The sequence below is a fragment of the Ictidomys tridecemlineatus genome, chromosome 3 (assembly GCF_052094955.1).
Source record: "Ictidomys tridecemlineatus isolate mIctTri1 chromosome 3, mIctTri1.hap1, whole genome shotgun sequence".
Classification (NCBI taxonomy): domain Eukaryota; kingdom Metazoa; phylum Chordata; class Mammalia; order Rodentia; family Sciuridae; genus Ictidomys; species Ictidomys tridecemlineatus.
The window spans coordinates 50688541-50715984 of NC_135479.1; the positions used below are offsets into that span (position 1 = coordinate 50688541).

A 27444-nucleotide genomic window follows, 5' to 3' on the forward strand; every position below is an offset into this window, starting at 1 on the left:
GGGCCTTATAGGCCATCCCCGAACACCGGAGATGCTACACTCCCGCTGCCTCAGCCCCCGGGGCCCCTCCACCCCGCGCATGCTCCCACTCAGCCTGAGCCCGGGAGTCCACCTCCATTCAGCCAGTACGCAGGATCACAACCCCCTCCGTAAGACCCCTTCTCAAGACGCGTCCGTCGCGGTGTGTTTGCGTCATCGCGCCACGCCACCAGTAGAGCCCGGGGAAGATGGCGGCAGCCGTTCTTAGTGGGCCCTCAGCGGGCTCCCCGGCTGGGGTTCCCGGGGGAACCGGGGGTCTCTCGGCGATGAACTCGGGCCCGCGTCTTCGTCTGCTGCTGCTGGAGAGCGTTTCCGGTTTGCTGCAGCCGCGAACGGGGTCTACCATTGCTCCTGTGCATCCCCCTGTCTGTTCGGTTCCACATTTGCCCGGGCTCATGTGCCTATTGCGGTTGCATGGGACGGTGGGCGGGGCCCAGGTAAGTCTGAGCTCGCGTGCTCGCGGCTCTGTGGGAAGGTTGGCGAGGCACCCGAGGGCCAGGATTACGCTGCACCGAAGCTGCAGTAGGGAGGTTGAGGGGAGAACGGCAGAAAGCGAATCCAGCCATCATTTCAGACGAGATTCACGTTTTTCCCCTTTATCTGCCGTTTCTCTAGGGGAAAAATTAGGCCTCATTTTTCTGTTGCTAGGCTATTGGTAGGCACTCCGGAATGGAGTCAGTTCCAGACCTGGTCACTGAATAATTGAATGATCTCCAGTCCCGTTTTCTTATGGAGATACCTGTTTTGGGGATTGTTTCCACAGAGTTAACGGACATATCTAACGCATAAATATTTACGTGGTGTTACTGAAAGCCGAAGACTGTACTAGGCTCTCCATTTACAGACATGATGGCGATGAGCAATGCGCAATGAAACGCGATGAAAATTGAATCCTAGCAGGGAACCTCTAACCTAATCCGGAGAATTGTCGAGATTTTCCAAGGGAACTGGAATGTAAAATGAGACCTTAAGGATGAGTAGGGGTTGGGTAAGGAAAGAAAATGGGAGAGAGTTTTTAGAGGAAAACTCATGTGGGAAGGCCCTGGGGTAGGAAAAAACTGAAAAGGTTATTGTCCAGAGGCTCAGAGGTGGAGGGAAAGCGTGAGTAGAGAGTCAAGTGTCATATTGAATACTTTATTCCTCACACACCTTACCATAAGCACTCTATCAAATCCTGCTGCTTCCCCATAGATTTTCATTCATCAAATATTTATTGGGTATGGGTTATATGTAACATACTGTTCTTATCTCTAGGTAGATAAATTAGACATGAGTCTTTCCCTAAGAATTTCTAGTTTAGTTAAGAACAGAAATGAAGGTAAGTAAAAGGACCTAGAACTTGAGAAGAGAGATACATTGTTTGATCAACCCATTTAAGCTTAATCACCGACTTGACTTTCCCATGGTACCAAAAATTTAACAATTTCAAAATGGTACTACCCCAGGACAGTGCACAATTTCTAGTTCAGATTAAAGCAAAATCTTCTCCTTGTCTTCTTACTACCTGAACAGTAGTTGGAGTGAACTTTCTTGCTTGTTTTTTCTTTTTTGCTGTACTGGGAATTGAATCCAGGATCTAACACATTAGTAGGCAAGCACTGAGTTATATCCCATGCCATTTCTTTTTGGGTACCCGGGATTGAACTTAGGGACACTTGACCACTGGGCCACATCCTCAGCCTTGTTTTGTATTTTATTTAGAGACAGGATCTCACTGAATTGCTTAGCACCTCACTTTGCTGAGGCTGGCTTTGAACTCTCCATCCTCCTGCCTCAGCCTCCTAAGTTGCTGGGATTACAAGTGTGTGCCTCTGTACCCGGCTTAAATTTTATTTTGAGGCTGGTCTCAGTAAGTTGCCTGCCAGACTGGCCTCAAACCTGCCATTCTGAGTAGGAGGAATTATAGTATGGATCACCATGCCCAGCAATGAGTGAGCTTTCTAAAGTAAGTTCTGTTTCTGTTTGCTGCCTTTAAAAATCCTTCAGTACCTGGGCTGGCTGGCTTTCTTTCTTTCTTTCTTTTTCTTTTTTTTTTTTTAAATTTCATTTCAGGGCCTTTATTCTTCTCTTGAAATCCCTCCGTGAGCTGCCTTGGTTCTTTCCTCAAATCTTTTCAGTTCTTTGCTTGTTCCTAACCACCTATGATTAAGAGATGTTTATTACATTGTTTCTTTCATTAATTAGTATATTCAACCTCTCTTCTCTGCAGGAGCACAGCTAGGCTTAGATTTGTTTTATTTTTGTTTATAACTGAAAGAAAAATCTTATGGAAATATTCAGACATACACAGATAATTTTTCTAATCATTCCACCCTGAGCTGTCTCTATCACCCAAATTTAACAGTGAATATTTTAGCAGTTTCATTCCTTCTCAGCTCTGCCCCCTCCCAAGCAAATCCCAGATATTTCTCCTGTAACTATATGCTCTTTGAAGGACAGTGGTTTTTCTTTTCTGCCTTGTATCCCTAGGGCTTAGTAGTGTTCTGTTCTAGCCAGTAGCTAAATATCAGTAAGATTACAGCATTCTTCTGCTTGAAACTCTACAGTAACTTACCATTGCATGAGGCTGTACATGGTATGTTTACCTCTTGACTCATCTCATAGGACACTCTGCTTGTCTTAATTGTGTTCTAGCCACCGAGGCTTATCTAACTTCTAGGACACACAGAGGCTATTGCTTCTTCTTCTTCTTCTTATTATTATTATTATTATTATTTTTACTCTTTGCTGGGAAATTCCTGGCAAAGTGATCTTTTTTAAACTTAGATCTCAAATGTCACCATTTCAGAGGAATCTTTCCTGACCACTGTTGTCAAGTAGCCCCTTTTATTTCAGTCATTCTCTTTCATTTTATCCTATTTGTTTCTTTCCTAGCATTTACCACTATTTGAAAGAAGTAAATTTATCAACTTATCATTTTCTAAGTTTTCTCTTCCCTTCATACCCAGTTTAAATTTGGTGATCCATTGTGATCAATTCCTTTGCTCTTGTCTTGCATTTACTTGGTAAGTGTTAAATCCAATTCTAACTTATTTTGTTCCTGCATCTTCACAACTCAGTATAACTAGAGAAAACCATGAGTCCTTGCTTTATGATTCCACTTTAATTTCATGGCCATTGTCCTCAGAAGTGGACTTTTAGTGTTGCCCAGCAAACCTGTTACAGTTCCACTTTCCTAGACAACTGTTTTGTACCTTCTTCAAACCTCTCCTAATATTTTTTTGTTTTTTTCCTACTAATTTTCTACATTTTCACTCTTTTTTTTTTTTTAACTAAAAACATTTTATTTTATTTTATTTTATTTTTTTTATTGGTTGTTCACAACATTACAAAGCTCTTGACATATCATATTTCATACATTAGATTGAAGTGGGCTATGAACTCCCAATTTTTACCCCAAATGCACATTGCAGAATCACGTCGGTTACACATCCACACCTTTCATTAAATTTTTAAAAAATTTATAGTCTTACTAAGTTGCCCAGTTTGGCTGCAAATTTGCAATCATCTTGCCTCAGCTTCCTAAGTAGCTGGGATTACAGGTGTGTACCACCACACCTGGCCCAATACTCTTTAAAAAGGTAAAAATCAACTTGATGGTAGTGGCTTCTGTCCTTAATTCCAGGAATTCAGGAGTCTGAGGTAGGAGGATTGCAAGTTTGAGGCCAAACTGGACAACTTGGTGAGACCCTATCTCAAAATCAAAAGGATTAGAGATGTATTTCAATGTGGTAAAGTGCCCTTGGGTTTAGTCTCTAGTACTAAAAAGAAAAACAAAACAGTACAGGATAGTTGTTTTATAAGGTGCCCTTCCATTTGGTTTTTCTGGGTTTTCCTTATGTTGAGATTGTGCATTTCTGCAGCAGGAGTTCTGCAGAAGTTATGGTGTGTCATTCTTGGAGCATCCACATCAGGAGGCATATACTATTGTTTTTCCATGTTGATATATTAATTTTCATCTCTGGGATAAGATGTATTTTCTAGGTTTCTCAACTATAAACTTATGATTTTTCTATTTGTAATTAATAGATATCTTGGGAGATGATTTAAATGTCCTGTGTCTTAACCTTTCATCTGTTTTGCCATCCATTGAAGTTCCTTCCCAGAATAGATTATTACTATAATGATTATTTCATTGGGCTAATCTGTTCAGCCACTTTGTCAAAACACTTTTTTGGGGTGATCTGGTAACTCTTGAAGGTAATCCTAGTGACCATTAAGAGAGTAAGTTCATGGGTCAAATTTGAGTCCTTATGTCACTTGACCCATCTATATCATTCAGTATAGTTCCTTCCTTTGTTTTGGGGGGAGTACCAGGGATTGAACCTGGGTATACTTAGCCACTGAGCCACATCCTTAGCCCTTTTTTATTTTTTATTTTGAGACAGGGTCTTGAAATTGCTGATGCTGGCTTTGAACTTGGGATCCTCTTACCTCTCTCATCCTCCCCAGCTGCTGGGATTATAGGTGTGTGCCACCATGTGTCTGAATCCTTCCTTCTTAAAAGACTTTCTTTATTTGGCTTCTGGGACAGCACTCTCTCAATTCTCCTCCTACCACACTGTTTACTCCTTCCCAGTCTTTTCCAGTAAAGACTAGTTCTTCCTTATTTCTTTGACCTCTATAAAGGTTAAAGTTCCCAGGAACCCAATCCTCACATTGCTTCTTTGCTTTATTTATTCCATTTATTTATTTCTGCTTTATTTATTCCGTTGGTGAATTGATCTAATGTCATGACCAAAAACTCCCAAATTCACATCTTAACCAGGAATTCTTGTAACTCTAGACTTGTCTACCCAGTGCCTGTTTGGCGTTTCCATTTTGATGCTAAATAAATACCACAGATTTAACATACCTGAAACTGAATTCCTGATTCTTTCCTCCAAGACCTACTTCTCCTTAATCATTCCCCTTAGTAAATGGCACCTCTGTCTAATTATCAAGTGATAAACTTTGAGGTTATCTTTGACTTCTCTCAGTGTCTCCCATCCATATCCCATATGCATATTCATATCAAATTCCATTAGCTTTACCTTCAGAATTTAATTGGATTTTAACAGTTTTTTATCCACACTCTTACCAGGTTACAAAGAGATAATACTGGGATCAAACCGGGGCCTCATACATGCTACGCAAGAGCACTACCACTAAGCTACATCCCAGTCATTTTTATTTTTTTTTATTTTGAGACTGTCTCACCAAGTTTTGCAGGTTGGCCTTGTATTTGTGATCTTCCTGCTTTAACTTCTGGAGTAGCTTATAGGTTATAGTATGCACCAGTATAATCTGGTATGTCTGTCTTTGTTTGTTTACTTATTTTAACCATAAGTCAGATAATGTCACTTCTCTGCTTAATTCTCTCCTTTAAAAAAAAAGTTTTTATTGAAATGTGATTCATATACTGTATAGTTTACTCATTTAAAGGGTACAATAGGTTTTTTTGTTTGTGTGTGTGTGTGTGTGTGTGTGTGTGTGTGTGTGTGTGTGTGTGTGCTGGGAATTGAACTCAGGGCCTTGTGCATGCCAGGCAGGCCCTCTTCCAACTGAGCTATATCCCCAGCCCCAATACAATGTTTTTGTTTTTGTTTTTTTGTATTTGCAGAGTTGTGCAACCATCACTGTGTTTTGAACCTTTTCATCACTCTATATAGGAACGTTGTACCCATTGATAGTCCCTATTTCCCATCAACCCTCTCTGACTGCTTCCAGCCATAGGTGACCATTAGTCTACTTCTATAATTTTTTTTTTTTGTGTGTGTGTGTGTGTGGTCACTGGTACTGAGGATTGAACCCAGGGACACTCTCCTGCTGAGCTACATCCCAGCCCTTTTTAATTTTTGGACAGGGCCTTGTGAAATTGATGGATATTTGAATTATTTCTACTTTTTCATTATTAGAATAATACTGTTTTGAACTATATACAAGTTATTGTGAGCACATGTTTTCATTTTATCTAATATTTTAGTTAATTTTGTGCATAAAACAACCTAGGAGTGGAATTTCTGGATCATGTATTCATTCTGCATATAACCCCATTTTTGTTGTTATTGTTGTTGTTCTGGGGATTGAACCCAGGGATACTCTATCACTGTACCACTGAGCTACATTTCCAGCCTTTTTATTTTTTCTTTTGAGACAAGATCTCATTAAGTTGTTGAGGCTAACCTTGGCTTCGTGATCCTCCTATCTCAGCCTCCCAAATATCTAGGATTACTCAGCACCTGGCTTATGCATATTGTTTTGAGGAACTGCCAGATTGTTTTTTCCAAAATGACCATCTTGCATTTTTATCAGTAGCATATGAGGGTGTGTCTTGTTCTCATTTCTCTTTAGATCTCTGCCTACACAGACTTTCAAGAGAGGACTTTTGTGCCCATTTTACTACTTAAGTACTATCTCCCTTCCTACTCAGAGCACTGCTTTCCTTCTTTACTCTGCTTTATTCTTTCTTAAAACATTTAGCACCATGTGACATATATGTACTGGAACATTTTATTGTTATTATTTTTGGTACTGGAGATTGAACCTGGGGTGCTTTACCACTAAGCTACATCCCCAGTTCTTTTTATTTTGAGACAGGGTCTTGCTAAATTGCTGAGGCTGGTCTTAAACCTGGTTCTTCCTGCCTCAGCCTCCTACTTTGTGCTGGCATTATAAGTGTGTGCCACTGCAGCCAGCTTATGTAATATTTTAGTTTTTGTGCATAAAACAAAGTTTGGGTACATTGAACTGTAAAGAAGTGAAGCTGATGCTCTCAGTCACCCATGTGAACAATCTGTGGTTGTTTGGTATCACCATCATTTGTGGCAATGAATTTATATGCTAAGCAATCATTTCTTATACTTATTAATACTTAAGTACTTTACAGTGAAAAATATGATATGACACACCATTAATACAGTAAATAATAAGGAAGCAGCACAAAAACATCATCAAAATCCCTGCATTGAGTGAGGTGTGGCGTCACATGCCTGTAATCCCAGCAGCTCAGGAAGCTGAGGCAGGAGTATCACAAGTTCAAAGCCAGCCTCAGCGAGGCACTGAGCAACTCAGTGAAACCCTGTCTCTAAATAAAATACAAAAAAGGGTTGGGAATGTGGCTCAGTGGTTGAGTGCCCTGGAGTTCAATCCCTGGTACCCACAGGAAAAAAGAAAGCAAGAAAAGCCCTGCATCAGTTATTGAATACCAGTATCTGCAAATAATGGCACCTACATGTGTTTTCATTGAAAGGTTACTGTGTACCTTTTTTTTTTTTTTTTAAGTGAAAACAAACGTGTGAAACAGCTGCAAGACTAGGAAGTGGGTCCTGAAGGAATGAGAATGCATTTTTTTGGATGACTTTTTGAAATGTTTCCTCTAGTCATCTGCCCCATTAACATTTTTTGTTTTAGAAGTCTCTCTTTGATTTTACAAATGGACATGATTTCTTATTGAGTTACGAATGCATATTGCTTTATTCCTTCAGTAAATCCTTCACACATTTTCACCATGTCATCTGTAGGTACATTTTCCCCAATATTAACATCATCTTGGGGCTGGGGATGTGGCTCAAGTGGTAGCATGCTCGCCTGGCATGCGTGTGGCACGGGTTCGATCCTCAGCACCACATACAAACAAAGATGTTGAGTCCGCCGAAAACTAAAAAATAAATATTAAAAAAAAAAGAAAAAAAACCATCATCTTCATCATCACTGTATCATGAACACCTATGTGTGCTGTAAGTAAATACACATGCTTTTTTCTTATTACGGTTACCTATAGGGGTATCTGCTTTTTTTAAATTTTCAACAATATCTTTACATTAGAGAGCAGAGAATAAGCAGCAAAATAAAACACTGAGTATTGCATGTAATCCATGTGGGGCATTGTGAGGAACCTGTCATTGGCTGGTCTGGCCTTCATGCCTCCATTTTACAACCTTTTGTGGGTAGGCTTATGTGGGGGAAATTTGAGCTGTGGGAAAGAGAATCACAGCTGAAGGGGGCTGAGCGGGTCTCTTTTTTTCCCTTGGGGGCACTGCATAAGCTACTGTGTACCTGTTTTAACTGGCCCCATCACATATGGTCAGGTGTGGAATTTTCCACTTGTGTCATGCCAGCACTCAAAATGTTTTGGATTTTTAGATATTTGAGTTAGGAATGCTCAACCTGTTTTTATTTCATTAGTTCTTTATTTTCTGTCTCTAACTAGAAAGTAAACTATCCAGCATCTAAGACAGTGTCACATTTGAATAAACATTTATTGAGCTATATGTTCCTTCACCTGACCCAGTACATGATGTGTGTTCAGAAAGATGCATGATGTGTGTTCAGAGAATGAGTGATGGTGAGCATGGTGGCACATTCCTGTAATCCCAGCAACTCGAAAGGCTGAGGTAGGAGGATTGTAAATTCAAAGCCAGCCTCAGCAATTTAGGGAGACCTTGTCTCAAAAAAAATAAAAATAAAAAGGGCTGGGGATGCAGCTCAGTGGTAATGTACCTCTGGATTTAATACCCAGTATGAAGAAAAACAGAAACAATGAGTATTATATACCACTAGGAAGATACAGGTGCCATGAGGGGGGGTCTGGTCCAGTAGAGAAGTTGTCTGTGGGAGGGCCAATGAGGAAACTTCTTTCATGGGCTTCCACAGTATGAGAGGAAGGGGAGCCTTGGAAGGAAGACTCTGGCTGAGTAGATCTGTGATGTCCTCTTTACAGCTGTATGGAAATCAGGAACAGGAGAGGATTTGCTTGGGTATGAAGGCAGAACGATGGGTAATGAGTTCAGTGTCCCTTCAGCTATGGTTTCTGGATATCTCTATGCTGAGTGCTTTCCAGGGATCCAAGGTGAACCTGACCCATTGTTGAAGACTAATGGAGGGATGAGTTTGGCTCTTCTTGGATAGCTCTGATTTGTTGGGTGTGGTATGGTGGAAGGGATCAGGCAAATTAGAAGTTGAGGAAGAGCTCAGAGGCTGATATGAGTGTTACCCACAAGAGAAGAGGACACAGGTGAAAGGCCTCTAGAGGGATGATCTTTTGGCCTCAAAGGAACTGTAACTTCAGAAAGGATTTTGGAAGTGCTGGGGCAGGAAAAGCTTGGAGAATTCTGCTTGTGTTTAATGTCCTATTACCTAACTTCTTTTTTCTAGAATCTTTCAGCCCTTGGAGCATTGGTGAGTCTCAGTAATGCACGTCTAGGTTCCATCAAAACTCGGTAAGTCTTTTAACACTTTTTTCTCCCTTTTGATATTAAGAATTGAAGCCAGGGGTGCTAAACCACTGAGCCATATCCTCAGCCCTTTTTTATTTTGAGACAGCTTAGGGTATCACTAAATTGCAGAGGCTAGCTTTGAACTCGTCTTCCTGCCTCAGCCTCCTGAGTGGCACATGCCTCGCTCTTTGGCCTTTTTGATATTTTGTTTTGAGACAGGGTCTTGCTAAATTGCTCAGGGCTTTACTAAATTGCTGAGGCTGACCTTGACTTTGAGATCCTCCTGCCTCAGCCTCCCAAGTTGCCGGGTTTATAGGTGTGTGGACCACCACACCTGGCTTACCCCTCCTCCTCTCCAGGGGTATGTTCCCTTAGGGAGTGAACTGTATATACACCTGTCCATCTATTATCACCACCCTGTGGATTCAAAAGATTTCTCCATTTCCAGAAGGGTGGGAAGTTTCTTTCTGATTGTGAACTCTCTTGAGTTGAATCTGTCCTTTCCAGTTCCCAAGTTTCTATTCTTTACCTGGGCCTCCTTTCTTTCCTTGCTGGCCCCACCTTACCTTAGGTCCTCCAAGCATTTCAGGAGGTGGAAAGCACAATGGATCTGGGGTTGAAGTCTTTTAGAGCCCTTGAGAATAAAAGTGCAGTCAATAGCCCCCACCCACTGTGTCACACCCTTCTTGCTTATAAGGTTCGAGGGCCTATGTCTGCTGTCCCTGCTGGTGGGAGAGAGCCCTACAGAGATGTTCCAGCAGCACTGTGTGTCCTGGCTTCGTAGCATTCAGCAGGTGTTGCAGGTAAGGATTCAGCTACCTACTGCCCTCTCCTTTTCCCACCTGATCCTTCTCCTGGGTCTGGTATTTGTGTGTGTGTGTGTGTGTGTGTGTGTGTGTGTGTGCGTGTGTGTGCGTGCGCGCGCGCCTGGGACATTTAGTTCTGAGGACAGAATGATTAGAGAAGCAATTTCCTGAAAATAGGGAGATTAAACTTGAAATAGAAACATCCTTTCAAACTTTTTTTTTGAAATTTTTATCTGCTGGCTTATTTTAATTCATCTGATCTATCACACACTGTAACCTTTGACAGCTTCACTCCTTAGTTAGCTTTTGTAATGAATGTCATCGCTAAATCGCTAATATTCCTTTTTCTGGGTTTGTTTTGGTCTACTCCTTTGTGTCCCCCCCCTTTTTTTTTTAGTACTGGAGATTGAATCCAGAGGGGTTTAACCACTGAGCCACATCCCCAGCCCTTTTTTATATTTTATTTAGAGACAGGGTCTCACTGAGTTTCTTAGTGCCTTGCTGTTGCTGAGGCTGGCTTTGAATCCATGATCCTCCTGCCTTAGCCTCCCGAGATGCTGGGACTACAGGTGTGCACCACTGCTCCTGGCTTCCTTTGTTCCTCTTTTAATTTCTCTTCTCTCCTTTTTCATGCTTTGATGATGTCTATACTTAGTTTTACAGCAAACTGTGTGCTAAGCTCTGGGCAGACAGTGGTAAGGTATACTTGGACTCTTCTTTCAAGGTGCCTAGAGTCTAATACAGAGGTTGGGAAATTTTCTCAATGAAGTAAGTGTTTGCAGATAGTAAATGTTTTAGGCTGGTGAACCACATGTTTCTGTCATCTGTTGTTTGTTTTCCGTCACTTTAAAAATGTGAAAACCATTTTTAGCTTGTGAGCCATGAAGAAGCAGGCACCCACAGACCCTAGTTTGCTATTTTCTGTTCTAATGGAAAACACTTTAACTGAATAATGATACAGTTGAATGTGACATGATAAACTGAGGTAGGTGCTATGGAGGTAGAATCTGATCCCAACTGCAGAGGTAGGGATTGGGGTCAGAGGTTTAGGAAGGGCTTTCTTGAACTGATCAGTAGTAGTTAATTGGGCTGAAAAAATGTTGTAAGAGTGCATAAACCCTGACAGAAGAGAAGTTGCCATTTGAAGAATTGAAAGCATGCTGGTGTGGCTGGAGTTGATGAGACACAAATGGGAAGATAGATTGTGACCAAAATATGTATGGACTTGATAGTCACATTAAGGATTTTTATTTTTATTCTGAGAGCAGTGGAATTCATCCAAAGTTTTAAGTTGATATCTTAGTATACCAAATACTAACAGACAAAATAACAAAATACTGTAGATAGAGATTTATCTGGGTCACAGTTCTGGAAGCTGGGAAGTGCAGGATTGAGAGGTAGCATTTAGTGAGGGCAACATAACATGGTTGGTGACATCACATGGGAGGTTGGATGTGGGGTTGTGGGCATGAGTGTGCATGCCCAGAACTTGCTTTTATAATAAACCCCATCCTGTGATAATGACATTAACCCATTTTACCCTCATAACTTAATCCCACCTAAAGGTCTTACCTTCCTACGTTATTGTGTTCAAAAGTTTCCAGCACATGAATTTTGGAGAACATTAAAACCATAGCAGTGGCAGTGAGGAAATAGTGGTAACGGTGATGGTCAAGTTTTTATTTAAAAATAGCACCCTGGCCTGCTGTGTGGAGAAAGGATTAGAAAGGAGAAAATGAAAACAGGATACCATGTGGAAGACTACTGAAGTAATCTAGAACATTTGCAGTAGCTTGAATGAGGGTGGTGGCAGTAGAATTAACGAGAAATAGATATATAGAGAGAGATACAGAGGCAAAACAGGGAGTCCTGATGATTGATTAGCATTAGGGAGAAGACATGCCCAGAATGACTCATGGACTTGAGAACATTGGAAGACAGCCAGGTTCAGAAGGAATGGGAGAAAACACCATAGATGTGTCCTTGGGCGTTATATAGAATCCTTCTTCGTAAGCATCTCATCTGTCATGACTGGAAGTGTCTCCATATAGCCTTGAAGGGTTCAGAGGGTTGGGGCTTTAGTTGTTTTTTTTTGGTACCAGGGATTGAACCCAGAGGTGCTTAACCCCTGAGTCACATCCCCAGCCCTTTTTTATATTTTATTTTGAGACAGGGTCTTGCTGAGTTGCTTAGGACCTCGATAAGTTGCTGAGGCTGGCTTTGAACTTTCCATTCTTCTGCCTCAACCTCCTGAGCCACTGGGATTATAGGTGTACGCCACCGCATCCAGCTAGTTGGTATGTTTCATAAGGGAAGGAGCATTCAATATTTAGATAGCAGTTAATATTGAGAATGAAATATCAAGATGAGTTTAGTACCAACTGAGTTTCAAGGCGTACCACAGGTAATGGTCAGGTAGAGGAGAATCAACAAAGGAGACCAAGATAACAGTGGAAAGGAGGTAACTAGGGTGGTAGCTTGGATGAAATCCAACAGAAGAGAGAGTAGCAAACAGGATTGTGGGTTGCATGGATTCCCAGGGAAGGACTCTTGAGGGAAGGGGCAAGAGTCATTTCTGTTAATACTCCTGTGAGATGGAACAAGACACGGATCTAAAATTGCTTATCATATTAGTAAGTCCAAAAGTTGTAAGATTGTAGTGAAAGTGTTTTTGCTGGAGCTATAGACACTGAAACCAGGCTAGCTTGGGGTGAAGATAAGTGGGAGAAGGAGAATGGAAGCAGAAGTAGGGAAAATAGGTGAGCCTTTCAAGATTTTAGCTCTAATGATAAGGGAGAGAAATTGGGCAGTTAATGGAATTTGACAAGTGGAACACTAGATGGGATCAAGGAAGAATAATATGTGTGTGTATGTGTAGTTTTGATTCATTTTTGTACTGCGAATTGAACCCTGAACCACTCTACTGCTGAGCTATATCCCCAGTCCTTTCTATTTTCATCTTTGGGTCAGGATCTCATTGAGTTGCTGAGGGCCTTGCTAAATTTCTGAAGCTGGACTTGAACTTGTGATCCTTCTGTCTTAACCTCCGGATTCTGGAATTAAGAGGTGTGTGCCACTGCACCCAGCTTGAGAAGTTTTGAAGTTGGGAGTGCTTGAGCATATGTAAATGTCAGTGGGTAGAATCCATTCGAGGGACAGAAGAAAGAGCTGGTTGATGTGTAAAGTTTTGAAAAGAAGGGATTGGGATAGTATTTTAAAACATAGTGGAGAATTTGTCCTTGGACAGGAGGAGGCAGGCAGGCTTTAGCAGAGGAGAAGGATGATAAGGGTTTCAGATTTGGGAACAGGAAACTAAGGTGGTTCCCATCTTTGGGCTTTAGTTTTCTAAGATGTAAGCAAGGCCATCTTGAGGTGGTAGTGGTGGGAGAAGTTGGGTTTGGAAGTTCAAGGAAAAGGTTTGAGTAGCCGAGGAAATTAGCCAATGCAGTAGGATTGCTGGACAGCGTTGAGAGCCTGTGATTGGTAGGCAGGCCCACCTCGTCTTACTTTCTTAAGAAGTATTCTTATTTATTTTGTTGGCTCATGGTCTCCCCTGGTGTAGAAGGAAATCTGTGTTAAATGCTTTGTCCTTAAATAGTGTTAATTTTCTTTCTAAATCCAAAGGTTGTCTTTTTTTTTGGAAGAGTAGTATGGGAGATTCAAACAACTCTTTGTTACTGAGGACTGAACCCAAAGGAACTTGAGCCACATCCTCAACCCTTTTTTAATTTTGAGACAGGGTCTTGCTAAGTTGCTAAGGCTGGCCTTAAATTTGTGATCCTCCTGCCTCAGCCCTGCAAGTTGCTGGGATTACAGGTGTGTGCCACCAGCCCAGCTCAAACAACTCTTGAAACCTTCAGGTGATTGGATCTTGAGGAGTGGCTTCCTTACCTTTTTCCCTTCCTAACAGATATTCCTGGGATTCCAGAAACTTTTAATATTAAAATATTAAGCACAAGTTCTTTCAGAAGACAAATATGTTCTTTTTGGATCTGTATATTCTCTTTTTCCTTACAGTAGTAGATTTGATGATACTATTGACACTGACTGTGATGTTTCTCAAAAGCCCTATGTTGTTATACCTCCTGTTCCTCCTCTTGGTGACAGTGGAGGTGAGGTTGGCAGCATGGGTGTTGTTGCTTTTAGTCCCAGGACCCTCCACCCACCATGGAGTTGGCTGTGGCTGTCCTGAGGGACCTACTCCGATATGCAGCCCAACTTCCTACACTGTTTCGGGACATCTCCATCAACCACCTTCCTGGACTTCTCACTTCCCTGCTGGGCCTTAGACCAGAGGTGAGACACTTCCCCACTGCTTTACCCCTAGGAGTCTTTGCCCTTATTTACACTGTTTGGATTAAAGAATGTGGTGAGAAGTAATTAAGGAATAGGATGAAGAAGTGGGATGGGGGAGGAGCAAGAAAAAAGTGAGTGTGTAGAGAAAGGACCTTCTAGGGTAGTAGAGTGCAGTGGGTTGGGGGATGTACATGGGGCCATTGGGCTCTTGATCTCTTCCTTCTTCCTGACTTTCTGTTTTTCCTACAGTGTGAGCAGTCAGCATTAGAAGGAATGAAGGCTTGTATGACCTATTTCCCTCGGGCTTGTGGTTCTCTCAAAGTGAGTATTCATGGAATCTCTTCTCCCCACCAATATAAACCTTGATAGCACTCTTAACCTCAGATCCCATTTCTGAGCTTTCTAAGCACCTGTCTCAACAACTATAATGATATTACCTTGGAGCACTTGTTTAATCTTCACAGATCAAGAAATTAGAATTAAGCAACTGGCCTAAGATCAGTAGGGCTCAGTACCTTTATTTGTCTGATGTTAAGACCTAGGCTGTACCCATGGACTCCTTCCCACAACTAACCACCAACCACCCATTTACTCCCTTTCCTCCTTCCTTTCTTTCCTCCTCCTTCCCTTTCTTCTTCCCTCCTTCCTCCTCACCCGCCTTCCTTCCTTCCTTCCTTCCTTCCTTCCTTCCTTCCTTCCTTCCTTCCTTCCTTCCTTCCTTCCTTCTTCCTTCTTCCTTTCCAAACCAGGAATTGAACCCATGGTCACTCTACCACTGAGATACATCCTCAGCCCTTTTTATTTCTATTTTCAGACAGGGTCTCCCTAAATTGCCCAGGCCTTTTGAACATGCAGTCCTCCTGCCTCATCTCCCAAGCAGCTGGAATTAGATACATGTGCCATTGTGTCTTGCCTTGTTTCTCTTTCTGCCTTGCATTCTCTGAATCTATAAAATGCCTTGCCCATTTTTCTACATCCTATCTTTGTTCCTGTAGGAGGCCTTCTTGATGTATTGCTTTCCTAGGACAACTCTTCAAAAGTTTCTTTTTGTATTCCTGCCTAAATTCCCTTTGTCACCCCATTCCACACCACTTTTCATGATCCATACAAAATGACTATACATGGCACAGATGAGGGAAGAGGCCAGGGGAAGAATTAATTTTGTTTTCAGAGCTTAGTGTATGTTGTTCCAGGATCTCCTAGCTTTGATGATCTGGGTTGAGAAATCTGCTGAGACCTGAATTGGTTTCCCCCTGTATGTAATCTGAAACTTTTCTCTTGTGGCTTTTAAAATTCTATCCTTATTCTGTACGCTTGGCATTTACATTATAATGTGCCATGGTGTAGATCTGTTATAGTTTTGTACATTTAGTGTCCTGTGAGCCTCTTATATTTGATTATCCAATTCATTCTTCATATTTGGGAATTTTTCTGATATTATTTCATTGAAAAGATTGTGCATTCCTTTGGTTTGTATATGTATGCCTTCCTCTATCCTGATAATTCTTAGATTTGTTCTTTTCATGTTATCCCATAATTCTTGAATATTCTGCTCATGGATTCTTACCATCTTCATTGTGTGGTCAACTTTATTTTCAAGATTATATATTTTGTCTTCATTGTCTGAGGTTCTGTCTTCCAAGTGGTCTAGTCTTTAATGATGTTTTCTATTAAAGTTTTTATTTGGTTTATTGTTTCCTTCATTTTAAGGATTTCTTTTCTTTCTTTCTTTCTTTTTTAAGAGTCTGTCTCTTTCTTGAAGTAATCTTTTGCTACCTATATTTGCCCTCTTATCTCTTTGTTGGAATGATCAATTGTTGCCTATAATCGGTCTCATCTTATTTTGTGGTTTGCAGATCATTTTAATTATGTACATTCTGAATTCCTTCTCTTGACATTTCATTTACTGTGTTGTCAATGGATTCTATTATTGTAGCATCTTGGTTTGTTGGGGGCAGGTTCTTCCCTTGTTTTGTTGTTCATGTGTCTTCCTCTCTGGCAGTGCAGATCTGAGGTATTATAATTTTTATTCTGTAATCTTGTAGTGTCCCTGCAGGTTACCAATACCTCATCTCTGGTTTAACTAGGCCTGCAGGTACCTTGGTTATAGTCTTCCTTGTCCTGGCTGTTGTCTCTAGATGGAAGTGAACTGGGAGGGCCATGCATTGGTAGATGGGGGGCTGCAGTGCAGTCAGTCTTCTCTTCCACATATATGTGGTCAGTGTCCTCCTCCATGCATTGGTTGCCAGGGCCATCTCCTCTGCCTCCTCTGTGCGTCGGGCTGGGGTCCAGTTTTGAGTTTTAAGGAGCTGCTACAGATATGAATAGTTTACAAATTCTGTTAAAGCAGTAACAGTTTACAAATTCTGTTAAAACAGCAACAGTTAAGGGTCATTTGTAATTGGCACATCTGTGTAATTGGGTGTGAGCTATACCTAAAAACCAGTAGGTGTTGCCTTGTAGGTCAAATGTTTTTTCTTATTATATATAAACTGATAGATTTAATGATAATTGGCCTCATGCTGGGAACAAACTAGCGTGACTTTCTCTCTTTTTCCAATTTCACAGATAGAAGATTTGTTCATACTTAGGTCTTAGCAACCTCAGTGTACTTTTTTTTTGTGTGTATGTAAATGGAGTACCTTTTTACTTAAAGGAGGAACTTTATGGCTTCTCTTTGGCATGTCTGAATTGCCAGTAACACTCCTCTCACTCTATGGGGCCATGATAAAGTAAAATAAGGGTTATTTGAACACAAGAATTATGATGCTGAAATAGTCTGATAACTGAGATGGCTATTAAAGTATCAAGAGCACCAGCATATGTGAGAATTCACATTCACATAACTTGTATTACAATATGTTGTTAAAATTGTTCTGTTTTATTATTAGTTGTTATTCTCTTACTGTGCCCAATTTATAACTCACACTTTACAATGGGTATGTATGTATAGTAAAACAAAAACATAGTATATAGGTTTTCAGCTATCTGGTTTTAGGCATCTGTTTGGGTTCTTGCAATGTGCTCCCTATGGTTAAGAGGGAGACCTCTGTAACTGGTTATTTGCAGTATCTGAAAAGTCCTAGAACATGTGCTATTTCTTAGTGAGCATGAGGATGGGTCATGTCCTTGTTGATTCTTTGTTTTCATATGAATGCTCTTAACCCCAGCTAATAGAAACTTTGAGTGGACAGGACAGGATTTTGGTAAAGAAACAAAGTATTTGGAGTAACTCATGGATTTTACCAACAATTACTAAAGATTTATTTACTGACATTTTACTAACTGCCTGTCTTGCAAGATGTTTTGTTCGTTCTCAGATTATACAGGTTAGCATTTTATTCCTAACCAAAATTTGTGAGATTATACTACAAATGTCTGTTTTGATTCAGCTTTCTTTGGTATTTACATTTAATTGCATCCCCATGTAAAAGCAGAATGGAAATTGAGTGTTACCAGAAGAGTGGAAATTTGAATAGTCACAGAGATTAGAATGCTAAGTGGTTCCTCTATGGTTGCCTCTTAAGTTTTCAGTGTGAGTAGTTGGGAGGTTGATGTGTAAAATTCAAAGCCTTTTTTAGACAGTATAGTTTTTAGAGTTATGTCCTGTGTTTTGTGTACTCTTTCCAAACAAACAACAAAGCATTCATATGTGGTTGCAGGGTATGCCTACCTTTGTGTATTTATTTATTTATTTGCTACTGTGGATTCAACTCAGGGACTCTCAACCACTGAGCCACATCTCCAGCCCTATTTTGTATTTTATTTAGAGACAGAGTCTCACTGAGTTGCTTAGTGACTCACTTTTGCTGAAGCTGGCTTTGAATATTTGATCCTCCTGCTATAGCCTCCTGAGTTACTGGGATTACAGGTGTGTGCCACTGTACCTGGCCTGCCTTTATTTCTCTAAAAATAGTGTCATCTGGAAAACATCCTTCCCTCTGTTGAGGATTTTGGCTTTGCCTATTGCTTTATCTATTCAGATAAGAATCTGTTTTATGAACAGGCATTAGGGGCAGTCTATATTTGTAAAATCTTGCAGACCAGTACTTAGGAAACTGATAGTTGCCATTTTGAAATATTTATCAATTTTTTGTCTTGCCTCCCAGATGCTCCCAGGGCAGTTGCAATCTTCCATCTCAGGGGTAATACCTCCCAAATGAAGAATCTCAAACATTCTGAGTTCCTGAAGTCATTCTCTGCTGAGGCTTTACCTCACTTCTTCCTCCTTGCTAAGTTGATTAGTAGTTACTTGGAATGAGGGGGGAGACAAACCCTACCCTTGTGATACACCTAGGACTGTGTGTGTGTGTGTGTGTGTGTGTGTTACATGTATATTGTTTCTTTTTCTTTTTTTTTTTTTTTTTTTGTGTGTGTGTGTGTGTGTGGTATTAGGGATTGAACTCAGGGACACTTGACTACTGAGCCACAACCCCAGCCCTGTTGTGTATGTTTTAGAGACAGGGTCTCACTGAGTTGCTTAAGGTCTCAATAAGTTGCTAAGGCTGGCTTTAACCTCGCAATCCTCCTGCCTCAGCCTCTTGCACTGTTGAGATTAGATGTATATGCCACTACGCCTGGCTTCATGCATGTTTTAAGTGAAATGTTCAGGTGAGCTTGGAACGACTTTGGCTTGCTTTATGGGTTAGCCAGGGCAGATCTTGTGGTTGGTGCCATGTCACTGCACTGTTGTTTTTTTTTTGTTACAGACACACAAGCAGACTTCTGTTGGCCTCAGTCCAGCCATTTGAGCCAGAGTCTCAAAAAAAAAAGCATGAGTAGTAAGTTGGCCCAAAAGGCCAAGTGCCCTTAATAGTTGAGGCTTTGGTATTTCTTAATTTCTTGAAGACCTGTCTTCTTGGAGAAGCAAGTGAGTCAGGAGACCTTGGGTACCACATAAGACATACAAATGCTCTCCGAATCCTAAGGGAAATGGTCCTGGATCCTCCCCTACCTGGGATTAGCTGTAACAGTGCTTGTCTCGTGGTTAGTGAGAATCTTGAAGTGTAATATGGGAAACTATATGTGGCTCCTGCCACAGATAGATAGGGTACCCTTGGGAACTTGGTTTCTGAACCACACACTGGCAGAGGCTTCTATTCCTAGTATCCTCCCTAGTGCTGGACCTTGTGCCTGGTGCTACGGCTTATTTGTCTTCTGGAAGTGCACCTTTGTACATAGGGTGCCAGAGAGTCCAGGATAAAGTTAGTACTTCCCAATCCAGAATTCAAGACTTCAGTCTGCTTCTCTCTTGGCATTTTGTGATTTTGTAGCTTTCCTTAGCATTTTTCTCTCTCTGGCCTCATGATCTGGATTGTAGCCTTTTTTTCTAAACCAAGCTCAGTTCTATTCTCTAGCCTCAGCATCATTCCCTCCTGATCTTCTTTCTGTCCAGCTTTGGCTATTGTGTCTACCTGATTAACTCTTACATCTCTCTGAAAGTAGAAATGTTATCTTCTTCCTGTTTATATTTCAGTTGTTGTATTCTTCTTCTTCTTCTTTTTTTTTTTTTTTTTTTTTTTTTTTTTTTGCCATGAACCCTTCTGAGAGTAATGTTTGATTGTTTGGTACTGGGGATTGAACGAAGCACATTACCACTGAGCTACATCCTCAACTTCTTACTTTTTTATTTTGAGACAAGGTTTTATTAAGTTGCTTAGGGCCTTAGTTGCTGAGGCTGGCCTCAAACTTAACAATGCTTCTACTTCAGCCTCCAGGGTCTCTGAGATTATTAGCATGTGTACACTGCACCCAGCAGTGTAATGTTTTTATTGGAGTAATATTTTTGAATTCGTAAAATAAAATGCATAGAATTTTAAGGAAAGCTAGTCTCAAAATAGTTTTTAAAATAGAGTAGTATGTTCTAGTTTATTAATACATTAAATAGCAAGGTCTTGTTTTAATCTAAGTTGTCTTAAGATGAGAGTTTTCCTTCAGTGATTAGGAGAAACCTAGAGAGAACAAAGATTTTATTACTTAGAGGGCCTACCAGGGACCTTATAGGATACATGGCATACCTGGAGGCTACTTACACAAGAGGTTAGGGAACATGAGGAAACAGACCATGCGTACACATACACACACTCTCACTTCTGACTCTAGGGCATTATTCAGACAGATTTCCCTTGAAAGTTTTAATTGATGTGTTTAAAGGAATCAAGCATGGGTTCCAGGAGGTGACAGTGAAGTAGTCACTCTGGCATATCTTCCCAGCCCATTCATGGTGTGAAGGTCAGCGGGGCCTTGAGTCCAGTAGGCTGGAACTGGGGGCTGGCTACCAAGAGAACAAGACACATACCAGGATCACTTGCATTGAGCAATTGGGAGAAAGTGGAGAATTGGACACTGGCCCTGCTTCTGGTATAAGAAAATTCAGTTTGTATTCAAAATGGATACTAGTTTGTATTCAAAATGGATACTAAGGCAACACAAAATTAAAAGAATTCATTATAAATCTAGAAGCAAGTCTTCTGACTACTATAATTTTAAATTTTTCATGCATGTGGATGATATTTCAAGATATGTTACCATTATAATATGAAATAAAAATAAGTATGTTCTGAACAGAGCAGGGAGGAAGAGCAGGAAGAAAAGATTAACATTAAACAGAGACATGAGATGGGTGGGAAAGGGAGAGAAAAGGGAAATTGCATGGAAATGAAGGGAGACCCTCATTGCTATACAAAATTACATATAAGAGGTGGTGAGGGGAATGGGAAAATAAACAAGGAGAGAAATGAATTACAGTAGATGGGGTAGAGAGAGAAGATGTGAGGGAAGGGGAGGGGGGATAGTAGGGGATAGGAAAGGTGGCAGAATACAACAATTACTAATAGGGCATTATGTAAAATTGTGGATGTGTAACCGACGTGATTCTGCAATCTGCATTTGGGGTAAAATTGGGAGTTCATAACCCACTACAATCTAATGTATGAAATATGATATGTCAAGAGCTTTGTAATGTTGTAAACAATCAATAAAAAAAAAGTATGTTCTGTTGGTGACAGTCAAAGGTACTGCTAATACTGCCATTTGTCTACATTTCCAATTGAAGGGAACACTACATTTCACTTATAGTTAGTGGAAATAATGATATAATTTTTTCACCTTCTATGTTCAAGGCCTCTGATTTTATATCCAAATAAATTGTGGCCCTCAGATTACACACTCCTGTGCCAGAGTTTTCTCATAGCAAGGAGAGATGATGTTTGCTGACTGTCATGTTACTGCTCAGATTTGCTGCCTTTGTTCTGCTCCACTGGCCTGTCCCTCATAACCTCTAGAGAGTGCCTTGATTCCTAGCTTTGGACTCTGGTTTCTGTGTCTGAGTTGGTAGAGGGTTAGAATGTAGAGATTGTTTCTTAGGACTATGTCCTTGGTTGAAGGAGATGATTGAATTTTGTAAAAACTGGCAGGACGGAGTCCAGTTGTCTGTAGTGCAGGACCCAGGTTCTTTTCTCCCCAGACAGGAGGCTAAGGAGCATATGTGACATGCAGGGTGTTTTCCTGCTATGAAAGAATGTATGGTACCAGGCTTCACTGCCCTGTGTAGGCAGTGTGCTTTCTGCGTCTGTAGGAAAGAGTGGGTGGAGAGTCTGCCACTGGGAATGGATGGGTGTGCATCTCTGGCTCATGGAGCTGCCTCGCAACCTCTTTCTTCTTTTCCCTTCTAGGGCAAATTGGCCTCATTTTTCTTGTCTCGAGTGGATGCCTTGAGCCCTCAGCTCCAGCAGGTAAAGGAAGTGGGGAGAGAGGTACAGAACTAGGGATCTGAGCCTCTTATGGTTTATTATTAGCTTTTCTTTTATAGCTTTTGTGTTGTTTCCACTTCTCCGTGGTTAACATCACTAGTCTCGACTTTACTTTCCTATGCCCATCTGGACCCGAAAGCCTGACTGTCCCTTGAGCTTCCTTTGATTTCCAGCTCTTGGGTTTTAGAGGGGTGGGGGCTCCACAGCTGAGCTAGTTCCATCTGACCAGCTTTCTGCCCTTCCTCTTGCAGCTGGCCTGTGAGTGTTATTCCAGGCTGCCTTCCTTAGGGGCTGGCTTTTCCCAGGGCCTGAAGCACACTGAGAGCTGGGAGCAGGAGTTGCACAGCCTGCTGGCCTCACTGCACAGCCTGTTGGGGGCCCTCTATGAAGGCGCAGAAACGGGTAGGGACCAGGGTTAATGGTCAATAAGGACTGGGGAGCTTGACAGGAGGGAACAGGAGGGAGGTCCAGAGAGGCGGGGCAGTTGGTTGCTAGGCAAAATGGATGAACATAGCTGGTCATGTACCACCGATGAAAAAGGAAGGAATGGAAAGAAGATAGTATATGAGGTGATCGTTTGCTGCTCAGCTCCTGTTCAGAATGAAGGCCCTGGAGTGGAGACGCTGCTTTCCCCTTCAGAAGATGGTGATGCCCATGTCCTCCTGCGCCTTCGGCAGAGGTTTTCAGGACTGGCCCGCTGTCTGGGGCTTATGCTCAGGTGTGTGGGTATTAGAAGGAGCAGGGTCTTGGAATGGGAGAGTTAACTTCAACGTGAAGAAGGGAGACTGAGGTGGGTGTGGAGCCATGTTGGGGAGCCTGCTCTGAGGGTCTCCCTGTTCTTATTTTCTTTAGCTCTGAGTTTGGGGCTCCTGTTTCCGTGCCTGTGCAGGAAGTCCTGGATCTCATCTGCCGGACTCTCAGTGTCAGTGGCAAGAATATTGTGAGTGGACTTTGTCCTTTATACATAGCCCTTGTTCAGGACTTTGGGCAACTAGGAAAGCACTGTGACTTGAAGCTCCCCAAACAGACTCATCTCTGAAGCTGTCCCAGATGGCTCCTTATTTCTGTCCAAATACCATAACTCACTGTGCTTCCCTGACACAAGTGCCAGTGTCAAAGTAGATTTTCTCACATAGCCAGTGCCTCCTTACTGGAAGGTGACTTTGGGGATCAGCTGAGTCGTTACTGAGAAGCTCAGCCATCCTCTCGTTATCCTCCATTTCAGAGTCTTATTAGAGGATTGGAGTTTGTTTTTGTGTGAGCTGTGGCCAAGGAGTAGGTTCCTAATTATTTGTACATAATGTATAAAGTCACACTCTTCTGCTCTTTCTCTGGCTCTTGCTTTCTTTTTCCAGTCCTTACGTTTGCTGATTTTTTTTTCTCTAGAGCTTGCTTGGAGATGGTCCCCTGAGGTTGCTATTACTGCCGTCTATCCACCTTGAAGCCTTGGACCTGCTCTCTGCACTCATTCTTGCGTGAGTGGGATTTAGCTGGGTGTGGAGAAGGATCTCGAGCCTGCTGGAAATGAGCGTCACCATTCCATCTCTGCCCTCAGGTGTGGAGGCCGGCTCTTACGCTTTGGGGCTCTGATCAGTCGCCTGCTCCCCCAGGTCCTCAATGCCTGGAGCATTGGTAGGGATACTCTCTCTCCTGGCCAGGAGAGGCCTTACAGGTGATCATCCAGGAGGGATAAAGGGGAGAGGGTGAGAAGGCATGCAGGTGGTCCTGGGGCTCTGGCACAGCCAATTTCCATTTATAACCTACCCTCTTTGCTCATACTATAGCACTATTCGGACCAAAGTATATGCTATCTTAGAGCTGTGGGTGCAGGTTTGTGGGGCCTCAGCAGGGGTGCTTCAGGGAGGAGCCTCTGGAGAGGCCCTGCTCACTCATCTACTCAGTGATATCTCCCCACCATCTGATGCCCTTAAGGTGAGTGAGAACTTATCTCCTGTGCCCTTTGTCCAAATGTGCCTCTTCACTACACTGTCTCCTACCTCTGTCCTGCCTTTCTGTTTGCCTCTGTATAACCTGATTAGTGTTTTCCTCTACCATCAGCTACGCAGCCCTCGGGGGAGCCCTGATGGGGGTTTGCAAACTGGGAAGCCTAGTGCCCCCAAGAAGATAAAGCTGGATGTAGGGGAGGCTATGGCCCCACCCAGCCACCGGAAAGGAGAGAACAATGCCAACAGTGATGTCTGTGCAGCTGCGCTGAGAGGTTGGTGACACCTGGACCTGTGTGGCTCTGGGAAGACTTGGAGCCATAGCCCGCAGAAGGAGCAGAAGCAGCCATGCAGCTATGAGGGCTGCAGGTGGCGTCTTGGGTCCTGCTATTAGACTGGGGTTCTGATAGTTCATCTTGCCCTTCCAGAGTCTCATTTCTCTCCTTTCATTTACATAACAGACACTTTGTACCCATGTATTAGATACAATTCTAGCTCTTGGGGGAAATCCCTGCCTTTGGAACTCACATTCCCCTATAAGGCAGGATGCCTGGTGGAGCTTCCTTGCCTCCAGTGCAACCACTAATCTATCAATAGAAGTTAGTAATTGGATGCTATGCAGTTAATGGGTGACTTTCTTTTGGCTCCCATGTATTTCACTCTCCCCCACCCCATGTGAAGCAGGGAGTCAACTGTCCAAGTACCTAAGGGCACATTTATAATAGTGTATCTCCATTATCTCATTTAAGTATTATCAATAGCCTTATATCCTAGAGGGGCTTTTATGGTCCCCATTTTATACATGAGAAAGCAGACCAAGGGAAGGAAATAAATGCCTTGCCCAGGGTGCTCAGTGGCAGCCGGATGCTATTGTTGGGCTGTATGCTTCAGAAGCCTTCAGTCTTTATCTTGTCAGTAGCCTGCCTACAGGTCACATACTATTCTTTTTGCCAGGCCTCAGCCGGACCATCCTCATGTGTGGGCCTCTCATCAAGGAGGAGACTCACAGGGTTAGTGGAACATGTTCTCCATGGAGCCTGGGGGTGGGGGCTGTTGCTCTTTGCATGTGTATGGGGGATGCCCCTAAGGTGGGTCCATTGAAACCTGGGAGGAGGCCCTGAAGACGGTCTGGGCATTCTTGGCCAAGTTTCTAGGTGTGCTCTGTGTCCTTTTCAGAGACTGCATGATCTGATTCTGCCTCTGGTCATGGGTGTCCAGCAGGGTGAGGTCCTGGGCAGCTCCCCATATACCAGCTCCTGTTGCCGCCGTGAGCTCTACCGCCTGCTGCTGGCGCTATTGCTGGCGCCTTCTCCTCGCTGCCCACCTCCTCTTGCCTGTGCCCTGCAAGCTTTCTCCCTTGGTCAGCGAGAGGACAGTCTTGAGGTAACTGCTCACTGGGCCCGAGACCCTCTTTGATTATTGGATTCTCTTGTTATGCTGGCCCATGAGACCATGTATTCTTGAGGGTCACAGTGGCCTTTTCTTCCTTCCTTAGGTCTCCTCTTTCTGTTCGGAAGCACTGGTGACCTGTGCTGCTCTAACTCACCCCCGAGTTCCTCCTCTACAAGCCATGGGCCCCACCTGCCCCACACCTGCCCCTGTGCCCCCTCCTGAGGCCCCGTCTCCATTCAGAGCTCCGCCTTTCCAGCCCCCAGGCCCTATGCCTTCTGTAGGTCCCATGCCTTCTGCAGGTCCCATGCCCTCAGCAGGCCCATTGACCTCTTCAGGCTCTATGCCCTCAGTAGGCCCAATGCCTTCCGCAGGCCCCATGCCCTCAGCAGGCCCCATACCCTCTGCAGGCCCTGTGCCCTCAGCACGCCCTGGACCTCCAGCCACAGCCAACCACTTAGGCCTTTCTGTCCCAGGCCTGGTATCTGTACCCCCTCGGCTCCTTCCTGGCCCTGAGAACCATCGTGCAGGCTCCAGTGAGGACCCTGTCCTTGCTCCTAGTGGGACTCCTCCACCCACCATCCCACCAGATGAAACTTTTGGGGGGAGAGTACCCAGACCAGCCTTTGTCCACTATGATAAGGAGGAGGCATCTGATGTTGAGATCTCCTTAGAAAGCGACTCTGATGACAGCGTGGTGATTGTGCCTGAGGGGCTTCCGCCCCTGCCACCCCCACCACCCTCGGGCACCACTCCTCCCCCTGTTGCCCCTACTGGGCCCCCAACAGCATCCCCTCCTGTGCCAGCCAAGGAGGAGCCTGAAGAGCTTCCTGCAGCCCCAGGGCCTCTCCCTCCGCCCCCACCCCCACCTGTACCTGGTCCTGTGACACTCCCGCCACCGCAGCTGGTCCCTGAGGGGACTCCTGGAGGGGGAGGACCCCCAGCTCTGGAAGAAGATTTGACAGTTATTAATATCAATAGCAGTGATGAAGAGGAGGAGGAAGAGGAAGAGGAGGAAGAAGAAGAAGAGGAGGAGGAGGAGGAAGAATTTGAGGAAGAAGAAGAGGAGGAAGAAGAGTATTTTGAAGAGGAAGAAGAGGAGGAAGAAGAGTTTGAAGAAGAATTTGAGGAGGAAGAAGGTGAATTAGAGGAAGAAGAGGAGGAAGAGGAAGAGGAGGAGGAAGAAGAGTTGGAAGAGGTTGAAGAGTTGGAGTTTGGCTCAGCAGGAGGGGAGGTAGAAGAAGGTGGACCTCCACCCCCAACCCTGCCCCCAGCTCTCCCTCCTCCAGAGTCTCCCAAAGAGCACCCTGAGCCAGAACCAGAGCCTGGGCTGCTGCTGGAAGTGGAGGAACCAGGATCAGAAGAGCAGCATGGGACTGAGACAGCCCCTACCCTAGCCCCCGAGGTGCTCCCTTCTCAGGGTGAGGAAGAGAGGGAAGGGAGAAGCCCAGAGGCAGGGCCACCTCCTCAGGAGCTTGTTGAAGAAGAACCCTCTGCTCCTCCAACCCTGCTGGAAGAGGGGACTGAGGGTGGGGGTGACAATGTGCCACCCCCACCAGAGACAGCTGCAGAAGAAGAGATGGAGACAGAGACGGAGGCTGCAGTTCTCCAGGAAAAGGTGAGAGCCAGGTGGAGAAACACTCTGGCTAGAAAGGTGGGGCTGGTGGGGAAATGGGGTGCAGCTGCTTTTATTAGGGAAGAAGTTTGCCACTTTTCTATGTATACCTATGTATCTGTTTCAAATCTTATGTCTTTGTTCCTAAAAGGAGCAGGATGACACAGCTGCCATGTTGGCTGACTTCATCGATTGCCCCCCTGATGATGAGAAGCCACCACCTACCACGGAACCTGACACCTAGCTCTCTTCCACATCCCAACACTTTGTTTCCAATAAAGTTATATCCTTAGATATTGATGTGGCTTCTGACTCTTGCCACAATATATCCCCGGCCAGGAGCCCGGAGTTCTCAAGGTATCCAGAGTCTCTAAGTGTTCCTGCAGCTGTCATGTTGTCTTTATTGTA

The 27444-nt window shown here is 43.3% G+C and overlaps 2 protein-coding genes across 2 annotated transcripts in view; both read left to right on the forward strand.

Moving 5' to 3' along the window:
* On the forward strand, positions 1-27330 carry Pelp1 (proline, glutamate and leucine rich protein 1). The gene is made up of 17 exons (XM_005337378.5): positions 1-476; positions 9175-9239; positions 9934-10039; positions 14189-14338; positions 14588-14659; positions 22012-22071; positions 22341-22491; positions 22678-22807; positions 22942-23029; positions 23476-23564; positions 23645-23761; positions 23874-24021; positions 24148-24307; positions 24987-25042; positions 25209-25415; positions 25528-27039; positions 27188-27330. Exons 1-17 carry the CDS (start codon positions 228-230, stop codon positions 27278-27280), a joined length of 3453 nt encoding a protein of 1150 aa, XP_005337435.2. The 5' UTR covers positions 1-227; the 3' UTR covers positions 27281-27330.
* The window catches only part of Alox15 (arachidonate 15-lipoxygenase), a 29301-nt gene continuing 29153 nt past the window's right edge, over positions 27297-27444 (forward strand). The window contains exon 1 of the mRNA XM_040269471.2: positions 27297-27393. Coding sequence (XP_040125405.2) covers positions 27336-27393 — 58 coding nt within the window. The 5' untranslated portion in view covers positions 27297-27335. The remainder of the gene's footprint in view (positions 27394-27444) is intronic.